A 20,844-nucleotide genomic window follows, 5' to 3' on the forward strand; every position below is an offset into this window, starting at 1 on the left:
TCTCAATGTCTTAATTCCATTTTTTGGAATGACCTGTGCAGAGGTTGTGAAGTTACACAGCTGTAAACGTGTGAGCTCCTGCTCTTAAACCATGGCATCTCTTACGAAATGACTTTTATTTTCTTTCCAGGGCCCCCTTTAAAAACGGTTATCCCAGAGTAAGGCTCAAGATGTATTAAGAAAGCCTAGAATGGATGGAAAGTTACATTAAACTGGTTTTAAAGGTAGGATGAATTCTTATGCGAGGGAATTACAAATTAGCTTGGAAAGAGAGAAAAAGTCTTGCTCCAACCAAATAAATAAATAAACTGGAGTTAGTGTCAAACTGTAGTTAAGCCATGCTCTAAGATTGGATCAGTTTGAAACATTAAATATTTTCCATGTCAGCCTTCACTGTAACCTAGAAGGAGGTGAATATATATGTGAATAAAGAAATTACATATTTCCAGACACTTCTAGAGATCTGATATTTTGCTTCTTCCTTGAACTCTGAAACTAACTAGCCAAATCTCCTGACTGACTACCAGAAAATTAAGCTTTGATTTGCTGTTGAATATGCTTCTAGCATGAAGCAAAACACACTGGGATGAGGAGAAGCTCTCTAGAGCAAGCAATGCATTAACTTTTCCTTTGCAAACTACCTTGTGCTTCTGGAAAAGTTTTATTCTTAAGGAATCCTAATTTTTAAAAAAAATCACTTCCTAGCAGTCCTATGAAATAAAGAGGAAGGATAGAGGACCTAAATAGGTAATTACAGAGTAGGAGGAAACGTTAATAATAGACAACATAATTTTTGTCAGCCAAAACAGAATGTGGGAAAATAAATACACAAATGGCTTAGGTCTAAGCCCACCACCTCACAGCTCTTAAGAATTATACTTAATGGGCTACCTGGTGGGTAACCTGGGAACTTGTCCAAAGCAATTTCAAATATATGCCAGGGTAGGCAAACGGTCTCCAAAATATAGGGCTGCTATACAAACCTACCCTTGGTCAGTATAACATACAAAGAAAGCCTCGAAGGGTCAGCAGTTTTCAAGAGTCAAACTCCAAAGGTTTGATACACCATGAGCGACGAAGATGAGTGATGAATGCATTAGTAAAACTGGTTACTTGCCTACTGATGTCCACACATGCGACTACTCATGATTTACTGATCAAATATGTTGCTTTTGTATAATTCATTAGTAATTAATTGCCATGCCAGACACTTCACTTAGTCTAACAGGGAGGATTCTAGTGGACGGATTATAGTGGGACGAGTTGGTGATGGGGGTGGTCTCCGGCTAGAAAGAGAGAAAGAGAAAGGTAAAGAAACAAGTAGAATCTCTAGCAGAAGGTCGTCCCAAAGACACTGGGAAAGAGCCAGCACACACATGCCCATGCACAGACAGGCTAGCAGCAGGGGCTGCCATCTGTAATGATTTTAACACTGTCACCTTTCAGGCATCCTGCATTTTGAGACAAAAATGAAGTATTTTGTCATATGCAAATCTTTCTCAAAACAGAAGCTGCCCTCCCAATACTAAACAAACAAACAAAAAATCAAATCATTTAAAAGCCACCTGAAATGTACTGCGCATTTCTCAGCCACCAGAGAATGGTTACATAGAGTGAACTGTGTTATGCTATGCCTGCCCCACGCACTTATTAGGTCTATTAGGCCTCAGAGAATGATGGCCTTTGAATGTTTATTTCCCCTTATATAATATTCTTCCTCTTTTTTTCTTACTGTCAGAATATTATCACCTCTCATTGCCTTCAGCAGTAGCTTTCTCCAATTTGTTCTACATTTTACTTCTAATTTGCAGCGCACTAGAAAACCAGAGAATCTGGGTTTTAGAGTCCTCTACGGTAAGTGTAAACAGGTTCAGGAGGAGGGCTGCTCGCTTTCTGGTTGGTCATATTTCTGAGAGCTGAGGTGGCCGAATACACAAACTCCAGATAATGAAATATTACTGTACATGAGAATCTCAACACCACCAAGTAATGCTCTTTATGTCCTGAACCCCTACATTTATTTCCTAAAAGTATTAGGAACTTTGTGTGTGTGTGTACCTGATTTCATATGTAGTTTCTTGGGGAGTAATTTTTATAACCAACAAAATTCAAAAATTCTACAAATCGTAACCTTTCTTTTTGATAAAACTCTCCCTTTGACTATTTCAGAATGATCCCTTTTGGAAGTATAGTCATGTCGTGCAATTTTTTTCTGTATTGGAAACAGTAAAAGGATTAAATCAAATGTCCCTTCTCAGGTATGAAGAAGTGAAGATAGAAAAATTAAGGAAAACAATTATGAAATGTTAAAAAATCACAAAACTATAAAAAGGAAAAATCAATGAGAAAGAGGTCTTCTTGATTAATGGTACAAATCCTGGCCACTTAGGCACAAACTCACAGATACTAGCAGAGTTCCTTTGGCCCCTGCCGCTGAAAAATGTCCAAGAGGCTTTAGAGGAAAGGTTTCCTTGGGGAGGTACATTCCAATTTAACCTCTTATGCTAGGCTCGTTATTAGGTGGGCACTGAAAGTCTTAAAGTCTAACTAGACATAATTTAGAGGCGCAGTAACCAAACTAAACCATCAATACTAGTTGTTTAATATGAGTAAACAAATAAGTCCTCCTTTTGCAGAAAGGCTACTGACTACTGTGGCCATCCGGAAATGTTTTAGCTATTCTCTGCTGCAAAAAATCCTCTCTTCATTCCTCTTTACTTGTGACCGTGCAAAAGCACTGCCCTTCCACTAGCATACTGCTCATTTTCATTTAAAACGGCCATATTTGGGGCACCTGGGTGGCTCAGTCGTTTAAGCGTCTGCCTTCAGCTCGGAAAGGATCCTGGGGTCCTGGGATTGAGCCCCACGTCGGGCTCCCTGCTCAGGGGAGCCTGCTTCTCCCTCTCCCTCTGTCCTTCCTCCCTGCTTGTGTTCTCTCTTTCTCTCTCTAAAATAAATAAATAAAATCTTTAAAAAATTAATAAAACAAAATGGCCATATTTATTTAGCTTATGTCCTGAATCTTGAAGCTGCATCTTCTCCTTTGTTGTGAAGTTTCTAGAGGCCAGAGGTCACACCCACTTAACTTGTCTCATGCGGCCCTTAGCGTGATGTTACATGCAATTAGGTTCTCAGTGCTGTTTTGTTCATCTGCTAGATAAGTGCTTTCCATCCTTCAAGACTCACGTCTGTGAAGTCTTCCCTTCCCTCTATCTTGGATACAGGTGCTTCGAAAGCATCTCAACGTACTTCTATTACAACCATCACACTGAATCCTAATTAGGTGTATATGTTTATCTCCACTGATGAGAAATGGGCTGTCTTACTCATCTTCCTATTCTTGCAGTGTGTGCTTATCATTCGGCCACTGAACACCTGAACACTGACAACTGAATAAATTAAAGTTATTCCTAGAAGTAAGAAGCAACTTATAAATGCTTATGATATTCACTGATCTTTACATTACATAAAGGTATTTGTTAGGAAATCATTGCTGTTGCAGAAAAAAAAAAGCTACAGTGACATGTAAGATTCTGACCCTTGGAACTGTTACCTATAACATATTTGCTCAATTCTTTAATAGATGTTTGAAATAAATATTAAATAACAGGCCCCTGTGCTCAGCGAGTTTGATAAATAGTCACATAACCCATAGAATTGTATTCTTAGCAACTAAGCAGTTGTGGGTCAGGAGGAGGAGCGGGTCAGAATTTGAACTCGAAGGAAGGAAACTCTACCAAAGGATTTAATATTGGGTTGGATTTTTTTTTTTTTTAAGTGGATCTTAAACTACAAATTCAGTGAAAGGCAGGATACAACATGGCATGGTGGGTTGGAAATTGTTTCATGCATACATGATAGCTTGGACCAAGGATTGTAGCCACTAGAGAAAGGAATACAAACAAGTTCTCTGCTGATCCTTTTGTTCTTGGCTTAAATGTCATTCTTCAGTCCTTCCTGACCATCCTATAGTTTCCAACCACCCCGCCCCCAAACACTTTGTGATATTTGTGTATTTCATAGCACTTAACCCTGTTTGTAATTACTTATTTATTTACTAGATTATTGCCTATGTCCCCTGATAGATTCCTAAAGAGCAGAAACCACATATTCTGTATTTATTATGTGTATTTAGCATTTAGTATAATGTGATTAGAAGGCAGTGAATAAATATTTATTAAATAATGGACAAATGAGTGACTGAAAAGTGCCTAAACAGAGATGCTTGGCCAGGTTAGAATACAGGCCAGATCAAAGGGAATAGATCCAATGGGACCAGGAATATATCTGAAGTGTTTATCAGAGGCTACTATTGAGGCAGTGAGTTTACACAGAGAGAGTACTAGATCAAAAGTCAAAGATGTGGATGCCTCCAGCTGCCAATTAGAACAGTCAGTCACCATCTGAGGGTCTCAAAGCCTCAGGTTCCCCATCACAAGCATTGGAGATTCAGACTAGATGATCTATAACACACCTTCTAGTTGTGCATGGCATACATAATTTATTGAGCATCTACTATGTGGACTGAATTATGCTGCATGATTTTTTAAAAACTCAGAATCTATTCAGAGTGGAAGATGAATGGGACAGACAAGTATGCAAGTGGTTTTTACTACTGTATCCCATTTTAAGTGGAAAAAACAGGGCAAAATTTTGTAATTCAGACTCTAAGAATATATTCTAGGAAGCTTGAAAATACAATGTGGTCAAAGCAGGAGCAAATATGATTTTAACTGCAACATATTAAACTTGAAGACATAAGAGAATGGTTATATAATGAGGTTATAAGAAACCAGAAACCAAGTGATGAGGATGGAAGGGAAGAGCTCAATGGAGAGAATGGAGAGATTTAAATGTTCCGATGACACAGTTGCTTCTCATTAACCTCCTCCCCAGTTTTGGACCATGCTGACGGAACTAGAAAAGGACAATGGTAATGCACAAGTGCAGAAAGAAAGCAAGGCAGGAGACTATGGGAATGGAACTTTCTACTTTGTGCTAGGGCTTTTGTTTGTCTTATTCACCACCATCTCTCAAAACTAGTATGATCCTGGGCTCACAGCATGCTTTTTTTTTTTTTTTTTTTTTGAGAAAGAGAGAGAGGGAAATTGGGAGTGCACTAGCTGGGGGAGGGGTAGAGAGAGAGAGGGAGGGAGATAATCTTTTTTTTTTTTTGAAGATTTTATTTATTTATTTATTTGACACACAGAGAGAGAGAGAGAGAGAGAGAGAGACAGCGAGAGAGGGAACACAAGCAGGGGGAGTGGGAGAGGGAGAAGCAGGCTTCCCGCTGAGCAGGGAGCCCAAGGCGGGGCTCGATCCCAGGACCCTGGGATCATGACCCAAGCCAAAGGCAGACACTTAACTGATTGAGCGACCCAGGCACCCCGAGGGAGGGAGAGAATCTTAAGCAGACTCCCGGCTGAGCGGGGAGCCTGATAAGGGGCTGGATCTCATGACCTGAGCCAAAATCAAGAGTTGGATGCTCAACCTACTGACCCATGCAGGTGTCCCTCATGGCATGCTTTTTAAATAAAGAATTGGGAGAGGGGCGCCTGGGTGGCTCAGTTGGTTAAGCCTCCAACTCTTGATTTCCTGCTCATCGGGGAGTCTGCTTCTCTCCCTCTGCCTCTCCCCCTGCTCAAGCATGTGAGCACTCTGTCTCTCTAAAATAAATAGAGAAATCTTAAAAACAACAACAACAACAAAGAAATCGGGAGAATCTATCCATTAGGGCTCTTTAAAAGTGTCCCTTAGCAGGGGCGGCTGGGTGGCTCGGTCAGTTAAGTGAATGATTCTTGATTTTGGCCCAGGTCATGATCTCAGGGTCATGATATCAAGCCCCATGTTGGTGCCATGCTGGCCATGGAGGCTGCTTAAGATTCTCTCTCTCCCGGGGCGCCTGGGTGGCTCAGATCGTTAAGCATCTGCCTTCGGCTCAGGTCATGATCCCAGGGTCCTGGGATCGAGTCCCGCATCGGGCTCCCTGCTCCTTGGGAGCCTGCTTCTCCCTCTGCCTCTCTCTCTCTTCCTCTCTGTCTCTCATGAATAAATAAATAAAATCTTAAAAAAAAAAAAAGATTCTCTCTCTCCCTCTCCCTCTGCTCCCTGCCTCCCACTTGCTCTTGCACACTCTCTCTATCCAAAAAAAATAAATAAATAGGCACCACACACCTGCATGGTGAATGAATGATGGAAAGAATGAAAGACAAAATTGCTATCGTTGTCCTCTCAAAATAATTATGACATCTTTAAAATATGCCCAGTTTCAGGTTAAAGTACCCCATATATGTACTCAGGAATTAAAAATGCTGAATGATCCTCCTCCCCACCGTTCTGGAAAAAATGAGCATCATTTCATTTCTAAAACAATAAAACTCTACTAGAAAGCAATTCAGGAAGAGCATTAAGTTGTTCAGTGTGATTTTCTTAATAAGCAATGCTGTTTGCCAACTTCAACACCAGAAATACATTTAAGGTTTACTGTTAAAGTTCATTTCATTGGTCTAGTTCCTAATCATTCAAAGAGTTTCCAAAGACATTCACCTCATAAGACAGTTTGTTTTGGGCAAAGTTATTTGTTTTGTACCAAATTTTCCTCAGTTGCTTTGTTTAGTGATGGGCTTCATTAAGGAACCCATTACATTGAAATGGAGCATCTTGCATCACTTAGTGTTTATTGAAACACTGTGTTGTGTGTGGGCGGTTTATGGTTATGATAGAAGAGCCATGTTTCTGCTTCCAAATCAAAGGGAGAGATGTAATACTTGTAGTTGCATTTGTAGCTGCAGGGATGAACATTTTACAGTCTTTTGGACAATGACAATTTTTTCAAGAAAGTCCAATGCTCACACAAGGTGGGTGGCATTGAAGGGGAGGAACGGGCTTTGCTGATAAGAGAGAGGAATGCATTATTTGTCTTACTGTCTCTTTCGATTCTCTTCGAAGAACAGAAGAACTAAAATTTCATCTGCTCTGCTTTGGGTTAGTTGGTTCTGAGTGTTCATGGTGTGAGGCCAATCTTAGGGGTTGAGTGTGTGTGTGTGTGTGTGTATATATATATATATATATATATATACAGAGAGAGAGAGAGAGAGAGAGAATATATATAGAGAATTCTTTGGGGTCAGTTGCTTACAGGGTGCATCAGCATGTGGGGAGGTGGTGAAAACTGCCATTCCTCTAGTTTCTTGCTGCCAGGTAGCATAACACTGTTGAAATGGTTGCTCTTTCTGCCCCTGCCCTTATTCCTTGTCAGGGTGGGAAGCGGGAATTATGAGACTGGTAAATGTGTGAGCTAGACTGGGTCTGTGTAGCACAGTCTCCTTCCTTTTCTCTGTTGACACCAAGATTCTGTGACTCCCAGTCCAGGATTCTTTCTATTGGACAGTTACATTCACACGTTCTGGGGCAACGGTTCCCAGATTGGACCATGCATCAGAATTCCCTGGTGGGCTTGTTAAAACTCAGATTGCCAGGCACCACACAGAGTTTCTAATAGGGTGAGACATTTCTAGCAAGTTCCCAGATGCTGCTGATGCTGCGGGTCCTGGGACCATGCTTTGAAAACCATTGTCCTAAGGCATAATAAGTGATTTTCATCTTGCTTTATTAGCAGTTCAATTCACTTGCCAGATATAGTGCAAGCAAAAAGAGAAAGTACTGGAAAAAAATCTCAAGAAGAAGAAAGAAATGGTTGTAGAAATACTTTGATGCATTTGGGAATTAGACTTAAGTATGGGTCAGATCAGTTTTAGGTTTATTTCGTAAAGACCAAGATACTATCCTACAGTAGTGTTCTTGTTAATCATCACCAGAAAAATAACTACTTGCTTAGGGAAGCTTGTACTTGCTTATGAAAATGGCAGTAAGTATAGAAAGGAAACATCTATACACATGCAATTCCAAGTTCTCATCTTTGGAGAGGGTGTGACTGAAGTCCAACCTAATTAGCTAGGCGAACCCCTCCCCCCACAACAAAAAAGAAAAGAAAACCCTCAAAAAAGATAAAGTTGAACACATCTAGAGGAATGATATCTGCCTACCAGGGTAGTATTTGCATAAAAAAGGATATTCAATAGGCTTCTCTTATACCACAAGTTCAACTTATTAAATATAATTGAGGCTTTAAAATACATGTCTCAAAAATTTAATTTACATATAATTACATATTACATGTAATTACATTTAGGATGATGGGAGAGTTATACATCCCAGGTTTCTAGAAGCCGCAGGGATCTGATAGCAACTTGCCCAACTTGTTTATCTTATTGATGAAATAGGTAAAAAAAACTTTTTTTAAATGAAGGGTTTTGAGTACTGAACCACAAGAAGTAAGGCTACAGCTGGCGAATTTCTTAGAAAACAGAACAAACTAGAACTAAAACAAAAAACTGCTTCTGAGTTTTCTAAAATCATAAAGAGCATCTGCGCAGTGGGCTGTGCTGGACACGTTTTTAAAGCAGCCCTGGGCGAGAATGATTCTGGTGGCATCACTAAGCTGGGCTGGGGGATTGCCCAGCAAACGTCCCCCTCGGGAACTATAATGCCTTGTTTCTCCACGATCCTCTTGAATTACTTAATCCTCGTCTCATTTTTCAAAGTTTAAGGCATGCATGTATAGTTTATCATCTGAATGACATTATAAACTTCCTATGAACCCAGATTATTTCTCAGCCTGCTTATAGTCTGCCACAGTGGAAAGGCAGTGGATGGGCAGTGTCCCCCCATCCGGTGGCTCAGTGTGCAAGAATGCAGACGCCCAAGGACAAATCAGGAGCACACCTCCAGGTGAAATGGAAGGGCAACTCACTCTGATCCAGGACTTTGTCTTGCAAATGTCTGCACTATCAGATAATCAGACACAGCATTTTAAACACGGTTATGCTTATGCTTTGCTTCTTATTTTGAGCATTTATTAATAAGACAGATTTTACATATCTATAAGCTAAGAGGCTAAGTTTTAAAAAATGCTACAGCGGTCAGGATATTGTCCACATGGAAGATAATAGTCTGTAATTTATTATTAAAAATACTATAGGCTGCTCTCCAGCATATTTTTGGCCTTTTCAGCTTTAGTAACAAAATGAGCCAATACTGTCCAAGAATAGTTTACAGTAGATGTTGGAAAGAACATAGGACTTGGAGTCCAATTAAAGGCTCTAAAGAATTCTTTAATATGATTCGTGCTACATATTAGAGCCAGCATTTCTTTCCCCTGTGAAAACGAACCCATGATTTTATAACATATGTCACTGGGAAAGTATGAATCAATTGATGGAATCTGAAGTAAGAACACAAGGGGAAGAATAGTCCATAATTGTTATTCGATGATACAAACATCTAATATCCTGTATAAATTAGTCTCTGAGCAAAATGGTAATATAACCTCCCTTGCCACATTTTCTTTACATAATCTTAAATATCTGACTTGGATTCATTCAGAGGGATGGTACAGATACACCCACTTCCATGGCTGCAGCAAAAAGGCAGCCTGAAGGATGATTTGCCCACATTAACTCTGCTCAGTTTGTGATGTGTAAAAAAGAATTTTATAATAGCATTCAGCCAGGCAAGCTTCTCAGGAGACTAGAACAGGAGAGAAAGTGTTTGCGTTTAAATTGTTTCTTCAAGTACACTAAGTATTGGGCTAATTCCAAAATAAGTTTTGATTAAGCGCTGCGCATCAACTCATTTTGTATTCTTTCATTCCTTCAGTAAGCCCTGCTTATGTGCTATGTGCTGGATTAAGAGTCAGATGTACAGAAAGACGTGATCACTGCCCAGGAGTTTCTGCTGGAGATGGGGAGAGAGACAAGCACACCGTGCCGACAGTGGCAGATGTGGTGTTCAGCTTCAGGGGCCCCTGGAGTCTTAGCCTGGGCCAGGAAGGGTTAGGAGGACTTGGTGGGTTAGAAGGACTTCCAGAAAACAAGGGAAGTTGAGGGGACTGGCAGTCCAGAAACAGTAACTAGTATGTGTGAGGGAAAGAAAGCTAGAAAAAGTACTGTCCGTTTGAGAAACCAAGTGTTGTCTGGTTCTTTATCACACGTGTCAAAATTATGTGTTTTGCTGGAGTTCTAATTCATAAAACAGATAACTTACAGGGTTATACTAAAATATGATTCCTAAAAAGCACTGCTTTTGAGATTTTTAAAAATGTGGTAGCCTCTGCACTGTATCACTGACAGCAGATAAGCTGGGTGGGTGGAGGGAAAGACGAAAAGATACGCAAAGCAGCAGAAGGTCAGAGGAATACAGTGGTGAGAAGATTGTATAGAGAGAAAGGATGTGGCTTGAAAGGAGCTTTAAGTGCACATGGCTACTGAATGAAGTTAAGCAGTGTCCCTTCCGACGATTTTTTCCCCCCATTTCTCTCCCTTTTTCTCTCTCTTTTTTCTCCCTTCCTCCCTCCCTGCTCTCTTTTGAGAAATCCCCAAAGAGATCTCCAAGAACTTACATGATGTAGAAACCTAGTCCCATTGATGTTGCTGGGGCACAACTATTTCTAACCCTCTTCATCTTCTTCTGCCCTTCCCCTCATTCCCACCCCAGGCACCAGGGGAAGGGGTTGGCCAACGCCGCCATTTGGGGGAAGGAGGAGAGGTTAGGAAGGAGGTGCTAAGAACCAGCTACTGGGAGAGGCAAACGTCCACTTCCGAGATGCACATTCCTCTGTCATCTCAAGTCAGTGAGAAGAGGAAAAAGAAGCAAGGATGCGGAGGAAAAAGACGACACTTGGAATCTCTATATAGAACTGTAACATTCATTTCTGGTTTGGAAAGACAGAAAAGACTTTTCGTCCCTCTCTGATAGACAGCAGGAACCTTGCAAGCACGAGTATCTGACGTGAGGCTTCACCTCATACAGGGCAAATGTGGAACTAGAAATTATGGATGGAAAAGTTAACTTTCCAATTCCTTTTATTTTAGTAACAACAACAACAACAACAGAGCACGAGGAATTTGAAGATGTAGAGAAGATTTATGTTGCACCGATGTTTCATATCACCTGATCGTGATACCTGGTGAATTCAAAGGCCCGTTTTTAAACGTACCACGTGACATTTTTCTGGCCACTTACTTCTATCCGTCCAAGTGGCAAAAACGGAGACAAAGAGTTACCGTTTACTAATTACAATCCCAGTGATTAAAAAAGAAAAAAATCCAGCAGGAGGAGCTCTAACCTGCCTTAGAGCTCAAATTTTAAAAACGAAACCGTTGAAAGCAAACAGAGGCAAACAGAGAGGCGGTTGTGCCTTGCAAGCTGCCATGTCAGTGAACAAACATGTGACTAAGTCCCATTAAATGCTCCGCGCGCAGCCAGGGGATGATACTGGCGGGGGCCGAAGGGCCACCATCTCCCCCCTTGCACGAGTCTCCTTGTTCTGATGCAGCGAACCTGGGCTTGGATCTGTGGTGTCTGTTCTTACAAAAGAGGGAGCAAAAGACTGATTTCTCGGCAAGTCTAGAAGTCAGTCTTTTCCTCTCAAAGTGTCCTACTGTTTCTACACAAGACTTTGACGATCGCTCAAACACAGCATTTAAAAATGGAATTTTTATCAGTGGTGGACGGTACTAGAAACACTCCCAAATGTTCCATCACCTTCACTCAGTGGCTTGATGGGCGTTTTTTTTAAAATGAGGGAAATGCTGGGTTTGTAAAAATTGGTGCTAAAAGGGCAAGGACTCATATGTCCCCTGGGCCACGTAAAGAGTCTGCAGCTTTCCTAACACACACACACACACACACACACACACACACACACACACACACATCCACTGGAGCACAAGAATTTGCTCAGGAAAACAGTGGGAAATATATGAATTTAACAGTTATAGGATTTGGGGGATAAGCCTTTCCATTTTGGACAGTGTTGTGGGAGTGGGACGGACGAGTGGGCATACAGGATGGTCAGAATTACTTAACCTGAAGGAAAACTCTCAACCAATCCCTTTTAATCTACTGCCAATAAGAAGTCAAACTTTTTGTTTTACACTTTAATGGTATGCCCACATTTTAAACTTTTATACAAGCTTCTACAGAAACTTTAACTAGACCAATTCAGACCAAAAATCACTAAATAAAGCTAGTCTAGACGGAAAAATCTATGAAAACCATATGTCTTTTAGGCATCTGTCTTACAAAAATGGCCATCATCCTGGAGAAATAGTTCACAAGATACGCTTTTAGGAAAACTCTGCTGTAATGACCGTGGGGGCTGTGCTTGAGAAGGCGGCTTGCCTAGCAGAAAGTCATGCCAAAATGCTGACCAGTGAAAGGCTCCCATTTCTGCATACGTCTCTCTGTAAACATCACTAAAAGGGCAGGCAAAGGCAGGGATAATTTATACTTCCATTATCTCAGAAGGGATCAAAAAATTTTGTTCCTCCACACTCCTACAGAATGTTAGACCAAGGGATCTCAAAGCCACCCTGTTCTCACTCACAGAAGACTGTTTTGGATAATGTTGAACGTGGATGAGGCCAAAGAACCAGAACATTTTCTTCTGATTATTCCCTCATCCTGCTGGCCTGCCAAACACAGCGAGAAGGCAGGTGTCCGACATAAGTAACTAAAGGAAGACCGTCCTCTATAATTGGATGGAGGGCCCACCCGAGAGACCAGGGGACTCAGGACTGGGGCCCAAAGCAAGAGTGCACTGAGAATGCAGAAAAGGGAAATGTTCTCAAACCTTGCTTTTCCAATTTAATATTGCTCTCTGAACTGGAAACACTGCTACCTTCATTATTCTGGCTACGTATTTTTACATTTTTTACCTCTCAAAATGCACATTTATTGCCTGGTGATGGGTATTAAAGAGGGCACGTACCTAATGGAGCACTGGGTGTTATATGCAAACAATGAATCATGGAACATTACATCAAAAACTAATGATGTAATGTACAGTGATTAACATAACATAATAATAAAAAATTTTATTCATATAAAATAAGAGCACATCATTTACAAATAAAAAATGAAATACTCTTGATTATAAAGACAAAAAAAAAGGTAGCATGAAATCCACAGGAAAAAATAATAGAAAAGCAAACTTTAATGGTCAAAAATCGTAACATTTTAACTGAAAGCTGAACAGTCTATGGAGATTATGGAAGTATTTGTAAGTTGCAAAGACTCCCTGTGACCCTTGAGAATATTTTCTTCTCGCTCAACAGGGAAGGGGACTTTGGAAGAACACAGTAACACTGGCTATTAGCACGAGTACCCCATCGTGCTGTGCAGTCACCTAGAGGGTTGGGGATGCACAATATATGTCGAATAGCTACATATGGAGAAGAGGTCCTGGGGTGGAGGAGACAAGGATAGTACAAAAGAAGGAAATTTACAAGATGTAGTCAATCATACACCAAAGTTTTAAGCACAGGGAGAAACACCATTTCAACATGTTTATTCAAAGATACCGTGCTTTAAAATGAGTTTTCAATATACTTAGTTTTTAAGTAGTAAGCTGGTGATGGGGTAATTTAGAGTGTTTGAAATATTAAAACAAATCGAGCAATCATATCAACATCCCTCACCATAGACTCCTAAATTGAACTATAGGGCATTTAAGTAAGTTAAAGTCTGATGACGAGTCACAGGGATTTCTGTGGCCCATTAATTTCAGTTCTGAGTGCTTCCATACTACTGTTGTTGAGCTAAAACGACAAGTTTGCTTCCTTTCAAATAATATGTGTAGCCTGGATTTTATTTTGACTTTAGACCCAGATATTTGGAGGGAAATTACCGCAATGGTTTATCTAGTTAACACATTTACTAATGTTTCCTTAATTTTCCACCCCAAGAGGCAATAATTAAGGTAGAATTTGCCTCACATGAAGTTTTATTATTTTAGTTATTAAAATATTTTCCAACACTACCAAGAAGCAAAAAGAAATTCTAGTTGTTTTAAAAATAAGTAGATGTCTTCCTCAGGTTTTATAGCTTTTCCTCCGTGAATGGTGGTCTAAAGGTGGAGCAGCGTATAGACTTTCTGGCAAAGTCCCTTGAGTGTGATGCTAAGGGTAGATTTATTTGAGGGGAAAATTTCATTCACTCTTAAAACTGGCTTTGAGAATAATCCTAATATAAACTTAAAAAAATACACATGGTACAGAATATATCATACATAAATAGCCACTCCCCAGTGAAATAATTTCATTTTAGACTTTCTGGGCTGCAAAACACCTTTGAAAGCCTTTCTCATCTGCCCTCCTAAGAGGTCTCATTCTAGATCAATGGGATATACACTAACCAAGATAAATGTAGAAAATGCTGCCTCATGGAAATCTGAAACCAAAAACAGGTAATATTTACATGGTGGAGGCGACTGGTATATTTGATTGTAAAATAAAAATCATTTCCCAGATCATATTCAAAACCAGCCGAGAACTTCTCCTCACACTTCTCACTTCCTTTTGGTTCTGCAAACTGCCACAGAAGCCTGAGGTCTCTCCTGTGGCGGTCTATGTACTTTGTGCTTATCCAGGCCTTCATGTCTTTCTCCCTTTCCGTTGGCTCCTCAGCCCTTCCACAAGAAAAGCGGGGATGGAATGGAGCTTATTTCTAAATTTTATATTAACTCGCACACTTCCTGGGTTCCCAGTATTTACACCACATTTAAACTAATCCCAGTGGAGGGAAATGTCGACCCTATGAAGATATGGAACTCTCCTTGTGTCTGAGCAATTGAAGTCAGGAAGGCCCAGCCTTGCCACTGACGATGAGTGAAGGAGAATTTTGCTATCTGCCATTTTGATTGACCATTTTTTTCTGATCCTCGGATGTTAAGTGTTCTTTCTACAGTTCATGTGAGCTGATAATTTTGGCCGGGACACAGGAATGGACATGTCCTAGTGTTTATGGGAATCGTTACAAAAATAATTCCAGAAATTAGAGCACTTGCTATTTGTGGTTTTGCCTATCATGTGGCTCTGATGCCTGGAAGGAGAAGAAAGTACCACGCTAGGATGAGGCTGCCTGAGTACCTTGTGGTTTCAGACTTTGCCCTAGGTAGAAATTCTTCAAGTTTTGATCAGAGTCGCCATTGACCTAAGCTTTCCTCTAAATACAGGTAATGTGGCGTCAATACACCTGCAGATTCTCTCAAACCCAATCCCTTCCAACACCACCCCCCTTCCCCCGCACTTAAAGATACTGGCCAGACCAGAAGTGTAATATTCTTTTGGCAACAGCATTAAGTAAGCCAGATGGATTTCATTTGGCAACTAAAGGGTGTAAATATGTGTTTAGATTCAGAGGTTCCCCCAGGCAATGGTTACAATATGTTGGCTCAAGCAAGCTAAAGGATTTCAATGTTGGGCATTTAAAAATTCTATGTTCAGGCAGCAATAAAGTTATGAGAAGCAGACAAAAGCCATCCAGCCCTCAGCTAAATCCTCCTCTCCTTTCTCATATTGCTGGAGGTAAGCATTTAGGGCACATTCTGAGCAAAAGATGCAGCATTTACAATTTCATGTTTAATTTCCTGGCTGTTTATCGGCCGAAGCAACTCCGGTAAGCTAAATTTCACTTCTACTCTTTCACAGTAGCTGCTAAGTCAGAGGGAAAGAAGACGCGCCCAGCAGCTCCTTCTCCAAGCAAGCTGCTTGGATAGAATTTAGAGGTGAAAGAGCCACGAATCGTGTTGTGCTATGAATCTCTGAAGTCACTGAAAAACATGCCCTCTAACCGTGACTGCCTGCCTGTGAAGGTTTTCCCTGTAAAATCCTTCTTTTCTTACAGCGAAGGAGACAAAGGGGGGCAGTGAGGAAAGAGAAGGACTAGCTTGCGTCTCTCTGCTTACACTGGGCGGGATTCGATTCTCTTTGCTTTTCCTTTCTTTTCCTTTTTGAGCTGACATCAACTTGTATATAGGAACATTCAGCAGATTCCAGCTGGTGACAGTTTGCTGCTGACTGGCCACAGGAAGAATAATAATCATTTACTGTGCATTTTTCACTGGTCAGTGGCTCCCGTGCCAGACTCCCGTCTTGGCTGTCTTCCTCCATCAATCAGGTGAGACCCAGGGCAGGGCTGGGTATCCTGAAACTCAGAAAGGCTTTCCCTGCAATGGCTGAAGCTTAGCAATTTAGAACCCCGGAGAGAACAATGACAGAGCTATTTGCTATTATTTGTCATGGGATGTGGAAGCAGTTGTATTTGGTTAACTCACCGCCAGTTACCACTGGGCTAACAGCGGCATATTGTATTTACTGCTGCCTGCCACCTGTCTGCATTTATGTTGCTTGTACTTTGTCTCCTGTAGATCCTTTCTTATTTTCCTTTCCCTTCTATCCTCCTACAGCCTCGGGTATTTGGAAAGGGAAGATAAGGGACACACTGAAAACAGAAAGGCAATCTGAAGTCTACCTTGACGCATCTGTAAAAGTCCCAAATTCTGACCTTCAGAACACTTGCGGTTCTGTTCCTGGGCCTCCCCTAAACAGACTGCCAGTCATTCCATACTGTGGCGGGATGAAGATGTTTGTGTAAAGTAGACTCAGGTTCGCTAGACCCAAGAAGGAAACCACCAGACTAATTTTACCTTCACTTAAACCGGACTGAAACCAAGACTGAAGAATGAAAAACCTTGTCATTAACCATCGATTCACCTCAGTGAAATATTATGTTACAACCAGAATCACTGTGGAATTCGAATGATTTTGATGGGATGTTTAACCGAGGGGCTTAAATTAAATTGAATATTTTCTTTAGTGAACAATTTCTGGCCAAATTTCTATTTTCATTAAAATATATGAAGCATCATATTTTCAACTCATGTTGAACCTGCAGCAAATTATTAATTACATTTGAGATTTCAGTAACAAATGTTATAACACAGCAGCCTCATGAAATGCCTTAAATGCTAAGAATCAGAAAGAATACCTCAAAGTTGTTTCCATTCTTGGCATTTAGACTTAAAAAAAAAATCTTTGCTTGACTTTTAAATCCAGTTGCTAAAAATAAAAACTGTTTCCCTGAAAAATCAGAATACCTAGTCATAAATTTATTTGTTTTTTAAAGAGGAAAGGCAGTGAAGAAAATAAAAAACTCATGGCTGAAGTCAGAAATCACAAGACGAGTTCATCATATGTCCAAATGACACTCAGTTGCTAAAGGAAGTCACACGTTTAGAGGGCTCTTGAGGAGGGAGTAAGTCAGGATGTTTCCAAGACATGATTTCGGGAGAATCAGACACACAGGCTAGTCACAAAAGTCGCTTAATTGTCCGTGTACCCTGAACCCATGACTTCAAGACTCAGCAGCTTCATCCTTCATGGCACCAAACCTTCATGTGAGGGATGCAAAGACACACTTTTAAGAATCGTGGGTTTGTCTTTACTCAAAATTTGGGGGACTGGCTGAAAAAAACAAAACAAGGAGACCTTATCCCTCAGTGAAAGGGATTCTGTGTTAACTGTCAACTAGATCAACATATAAAATATGTAAAAGAGATATAGCACAGCAGTGTATCAAGGTCAAACATCTAAAACAAGATTCCATTGTAAAGAGAACCAAATGGCTTTTACCTCCTTAAAGAGCCCACAAGTGCACCAATTATCTCTTTATGTAGAGAGATTTCTGTATCTTTTGCCATGGTTGGTTCAGGAGTAAATGACTGAGAATGTGGGACTGTGATGAGACTCTCAAAGGGTGCCATGTAAAGTCGGGGAAAATGAATATGTCACGGAATGGGTGTAAGTGGGAAATCCTGTGATAATCTTGATGATGCTCCAGGGCTGTCCATGCAGTGAGGGATGTCAGCTTTGCTATGGGGTTCACCAGAGAGGCTATAATGGAGCATTTCTTGATTTCCATCTTGTGTCTCTGTCATGTGGATGGCTGGATTGAAAGTCAAATCCTCGCCTATGATTCAGTTTTGCCATTTTTAAAAGACACCATCAGACTTGGTGACAAGGCTGGTTAAAAAAAGTACTTCAGTTTTTCAATATTTTTTTTTAAACAGAGGATTGAGTGATGAGGTAAATGAAGTTTGCTTTTCCTTGGATAGAGACCCTTCCTCCCACCCTTATCCCCTTTTGACCGTTGCAAAATAGCTTAGTCCAAGGAAAGGGGAGAAGACAAATGAGTCAAATAATGCCAGAATCAGCTGTTGCCAGGAAAAACACACTCTGATTCAGTTAATTTGTTCTGTTAATGTCAAAGGCTGTGATTCCCAATTAACTAATTTTAAGAAGCTATAACCGAAAATAGCTACATCAGCCCTAAAGTTAATATTTGATGAAGATTAGGATCTTCAAGCAAGAAGAACAGGGCCCCCAAAGAGGTGCTGATGTCTGCTTAAGATCATCTTGCTAAACAGGAACACAACTGGCTGGGATTTTCAAACTGGGTTTTAGCCCCGTCAGAGAAGTTGAGTGGAGTGGGAGGGCAGGGGGCAAGCCAAAGATTTTGGCAATAGAAAATGTTCCACAAATCAGATTTGCATACACTCAACTAATGGCAGAAGCATCCCTACTGGTGAGTCTCTCTGGGATAGAGATGCTCCCCTGGATCAGGTGGAACTAATTAGAACAGGCATGTAGTTTGCAGGATTTCCAGCTCTCTCGCTGAAAGGCTCCATGTGCAGAAACCAGAACAGCTTGAGCAGCTGAGAAAAGCTGGGCCAAAAATGACTCCACCCGCCCCTCTCCTTCCTCTTCCTTTACATTGGAATGGAAAGATAGAATAATAATAAATTAAAAAAAAAAACAACCCAGAACGCTCATGGTTTCTGTCCAATTGCAAGTGCCTTCATTACATTTGAATAGGTTTAAAACAAAGGCATACAAGTTCTTAAACGTCAAAATCCTAACTTGCTAATGAAGTCGCAAATTATCCAGAAGAAAATTATGTACAGGCACATGCCGAATGGCAGAATATTTTGCCTCTGAAAGTTCAGTTATTGCCTTTGTGATATTAAAGCCCAACAGGGAGTCAGTGGGACACGGCTTGTACTGTCTTGTCACGTTATGAGTTTCTGGTTTCAGGTAAAAGGGGAGAAAGGGCCCTTAAGAAAGTAAAGACCTAGGAAAAAAAAATCAAACTTCCTTCTTGAAAAGTTATGGGTTGTTTTCCTGGAGATGATGGGTAATGGCATTTCAATGTTTTTTTTTTTTTTTTTAGTTTTTAATAGAGAAAATGGAGGCAAATCACAGAGGGAAAAGAGAATATATAAATAAACAGAACAAGGTGAAGTTTCAACAAGAGCTTCCCTCAACTTTTTTCTTTCTTTTTCCATCTTTGTCTTTCTTTTTCTCTTTCTTTCTTCTTCTTTTTTTTTTTTTTTTTTTTTTTTGAAATCTTAAACCCCATTTCTGGCTTGCATTTGGTAGGATTCCTGCTCTGGCTTTTATTAAAAACAGACTTTATGTGGTCAGAATTCTTCATCTTAAGCTAAACTTTAATAGGCATAAGGATCCTGACAGCTTCTCTCTTGGTCTCTCTCAGGTGACCCCCCCCACCCCCCAGAGGGGTTTCCCTCCCATTGCGCTGAACTGGCGCTGAAATTTGAAGGCTCAGCACAAAAACCAACTTTCCTCTTTTACTCCGAAGCCTCATTTCTGTTTTACATTTGAGACTCTTTTCAAGGCCAGGGCGTTAGGTCTGGCTCCAAGTGGAGAATAGTCTAGAAATTTTGAATAACATAACTGGTGTCCTATAAATTCCCCAACACAGATGCATTAAACCTGGCAGTTCTCCTTCTCTAGTGTGAGCTACTGATTCCTGATTCCTGCCCGCTACCTTCTGTGAGGGAGCTTGGAAATACCAAGGGCGACTCCATCCCGCTTAACAAATCAATTTAGCATTCAACAGTATCTCTGAAGGGTATTGGCAAGCCAGCTTATCTGAAACCGAGAGGTAAAGCAGCCAAGCAAGCAAACAAAGACATGCATGCTCATTCCTGAGGAAAGGCACCACCAGGTTGCTCTGGTTCCTTCTTGTAGCTAAACAGACAAAATAGCCCACTTCGAGGCTCCTGTATGGGACTCCTGCCCGCCCCCTCTCCTACCCTCCCCCAGGGGCCTCCATACCTTCCTGGCACAATGGCAGATACATTACCAGTCAGTCTGAGGTTTCCTAAAACAATCATTTAATCTTGTTTGTAGTGGGTGAGGCTCAACGCTGACATTTATTTATTTATTTATTTTTCACGTGGAAGGGAAAATCTCTGCAATACTGTAGTGCAGTGGTTCTCAAGGGGAGGCAGATTTTACACCCCATGCCCCACCTCCCCAAATACACTAGCGATGTCACAAGTGGGGCAGTATGACTGACATCCAGTGGGTCGAGGCCCGGATGCTGCGAAACATACTAAAATGCAAGGGCCAGCCCCCCACGACAAACATGGCAGTAGAGTGCCAAGGTCGAGAAACCCTGGTACTGTGATTGGAAGACTGGGCTCTGGAGTCAGACTGCTTGGGATTAAAGCCCAGCTCCGTTAGGGTCTGGCTGAGCAGCCTTGGGCGAGCTCTTTGAACCTCTATGCCTCATCTGTAAAATGGATAATCACCTCTCCTTTTGGGCTGTCGTGAGCAGTAAACACAAATGTACCTGCAAAGCACTTAGGACAGTGCCTAGCATACACTGAGAGCACAATAAATATTAGCTATTGCTTTTACTATTATTATCAGAAATGTAGCTCTGTTCCAAATAAATTGTAAAGCTGAATCTTCGTTTTAGAGGGAGAAAATATAGGTTTGAGGGTACATGTATCCTTTTTGATTAGGACCCAAGTGATGATCATCCTGACAGCCACAGTGCTTTACAGTTTATCAGGCTCATTACATACGACTGGGTAACAGCCTTGTTGAAACTGTTCTTATTTCATAGATGGGG

The 20,844-nt window shown here is 40.9% G+C and overlaps 1 protein-coding gene across 3 annotated transcripts in view; it reads right to left on the reverse strand.

The window, feature by feature from the left end:
- Positions 1 to 1,216: 1,216 nt before the first annotated feature.
- Positions 1,217 to 20,844, reverse strand: part of DNM3 (dynamin 3) — a 575,404-nt gene continuing 555,776 nt past the window's right edge. For all 3 annotated transcript variants that reach the window (XM_028123031.1, XM_028123033.1, XM_028123032.1), the window contains one exon: positions 1,217 to 1,286. In XM_028123031.1, the coding sequence (XP_027978832.1) occupies positions 1,217 to 1,286 (70 nt within the window). The remainder of the gene's footprint in view (positions 1,287 to 20,844) is intronic.

Source organism: Eumetopias jubatus, unplaced genomic scaffold (genome assembly GCF_037043125.1).
Source record: "Eumetopias jubatus isolate StellerSeaLion01/CBP00866 unplaced genomic scaffold, mEumJub1_p1.0 scaffold_12, whole genome shotgun sequence".
Taxonomy (NCBI): domain Eukaryota; kingdom Metazoa; phylum Chordata; class Mammalia; order Carnivora; family Otariidae; genus Eumetopias; species Eumetopias jubatus.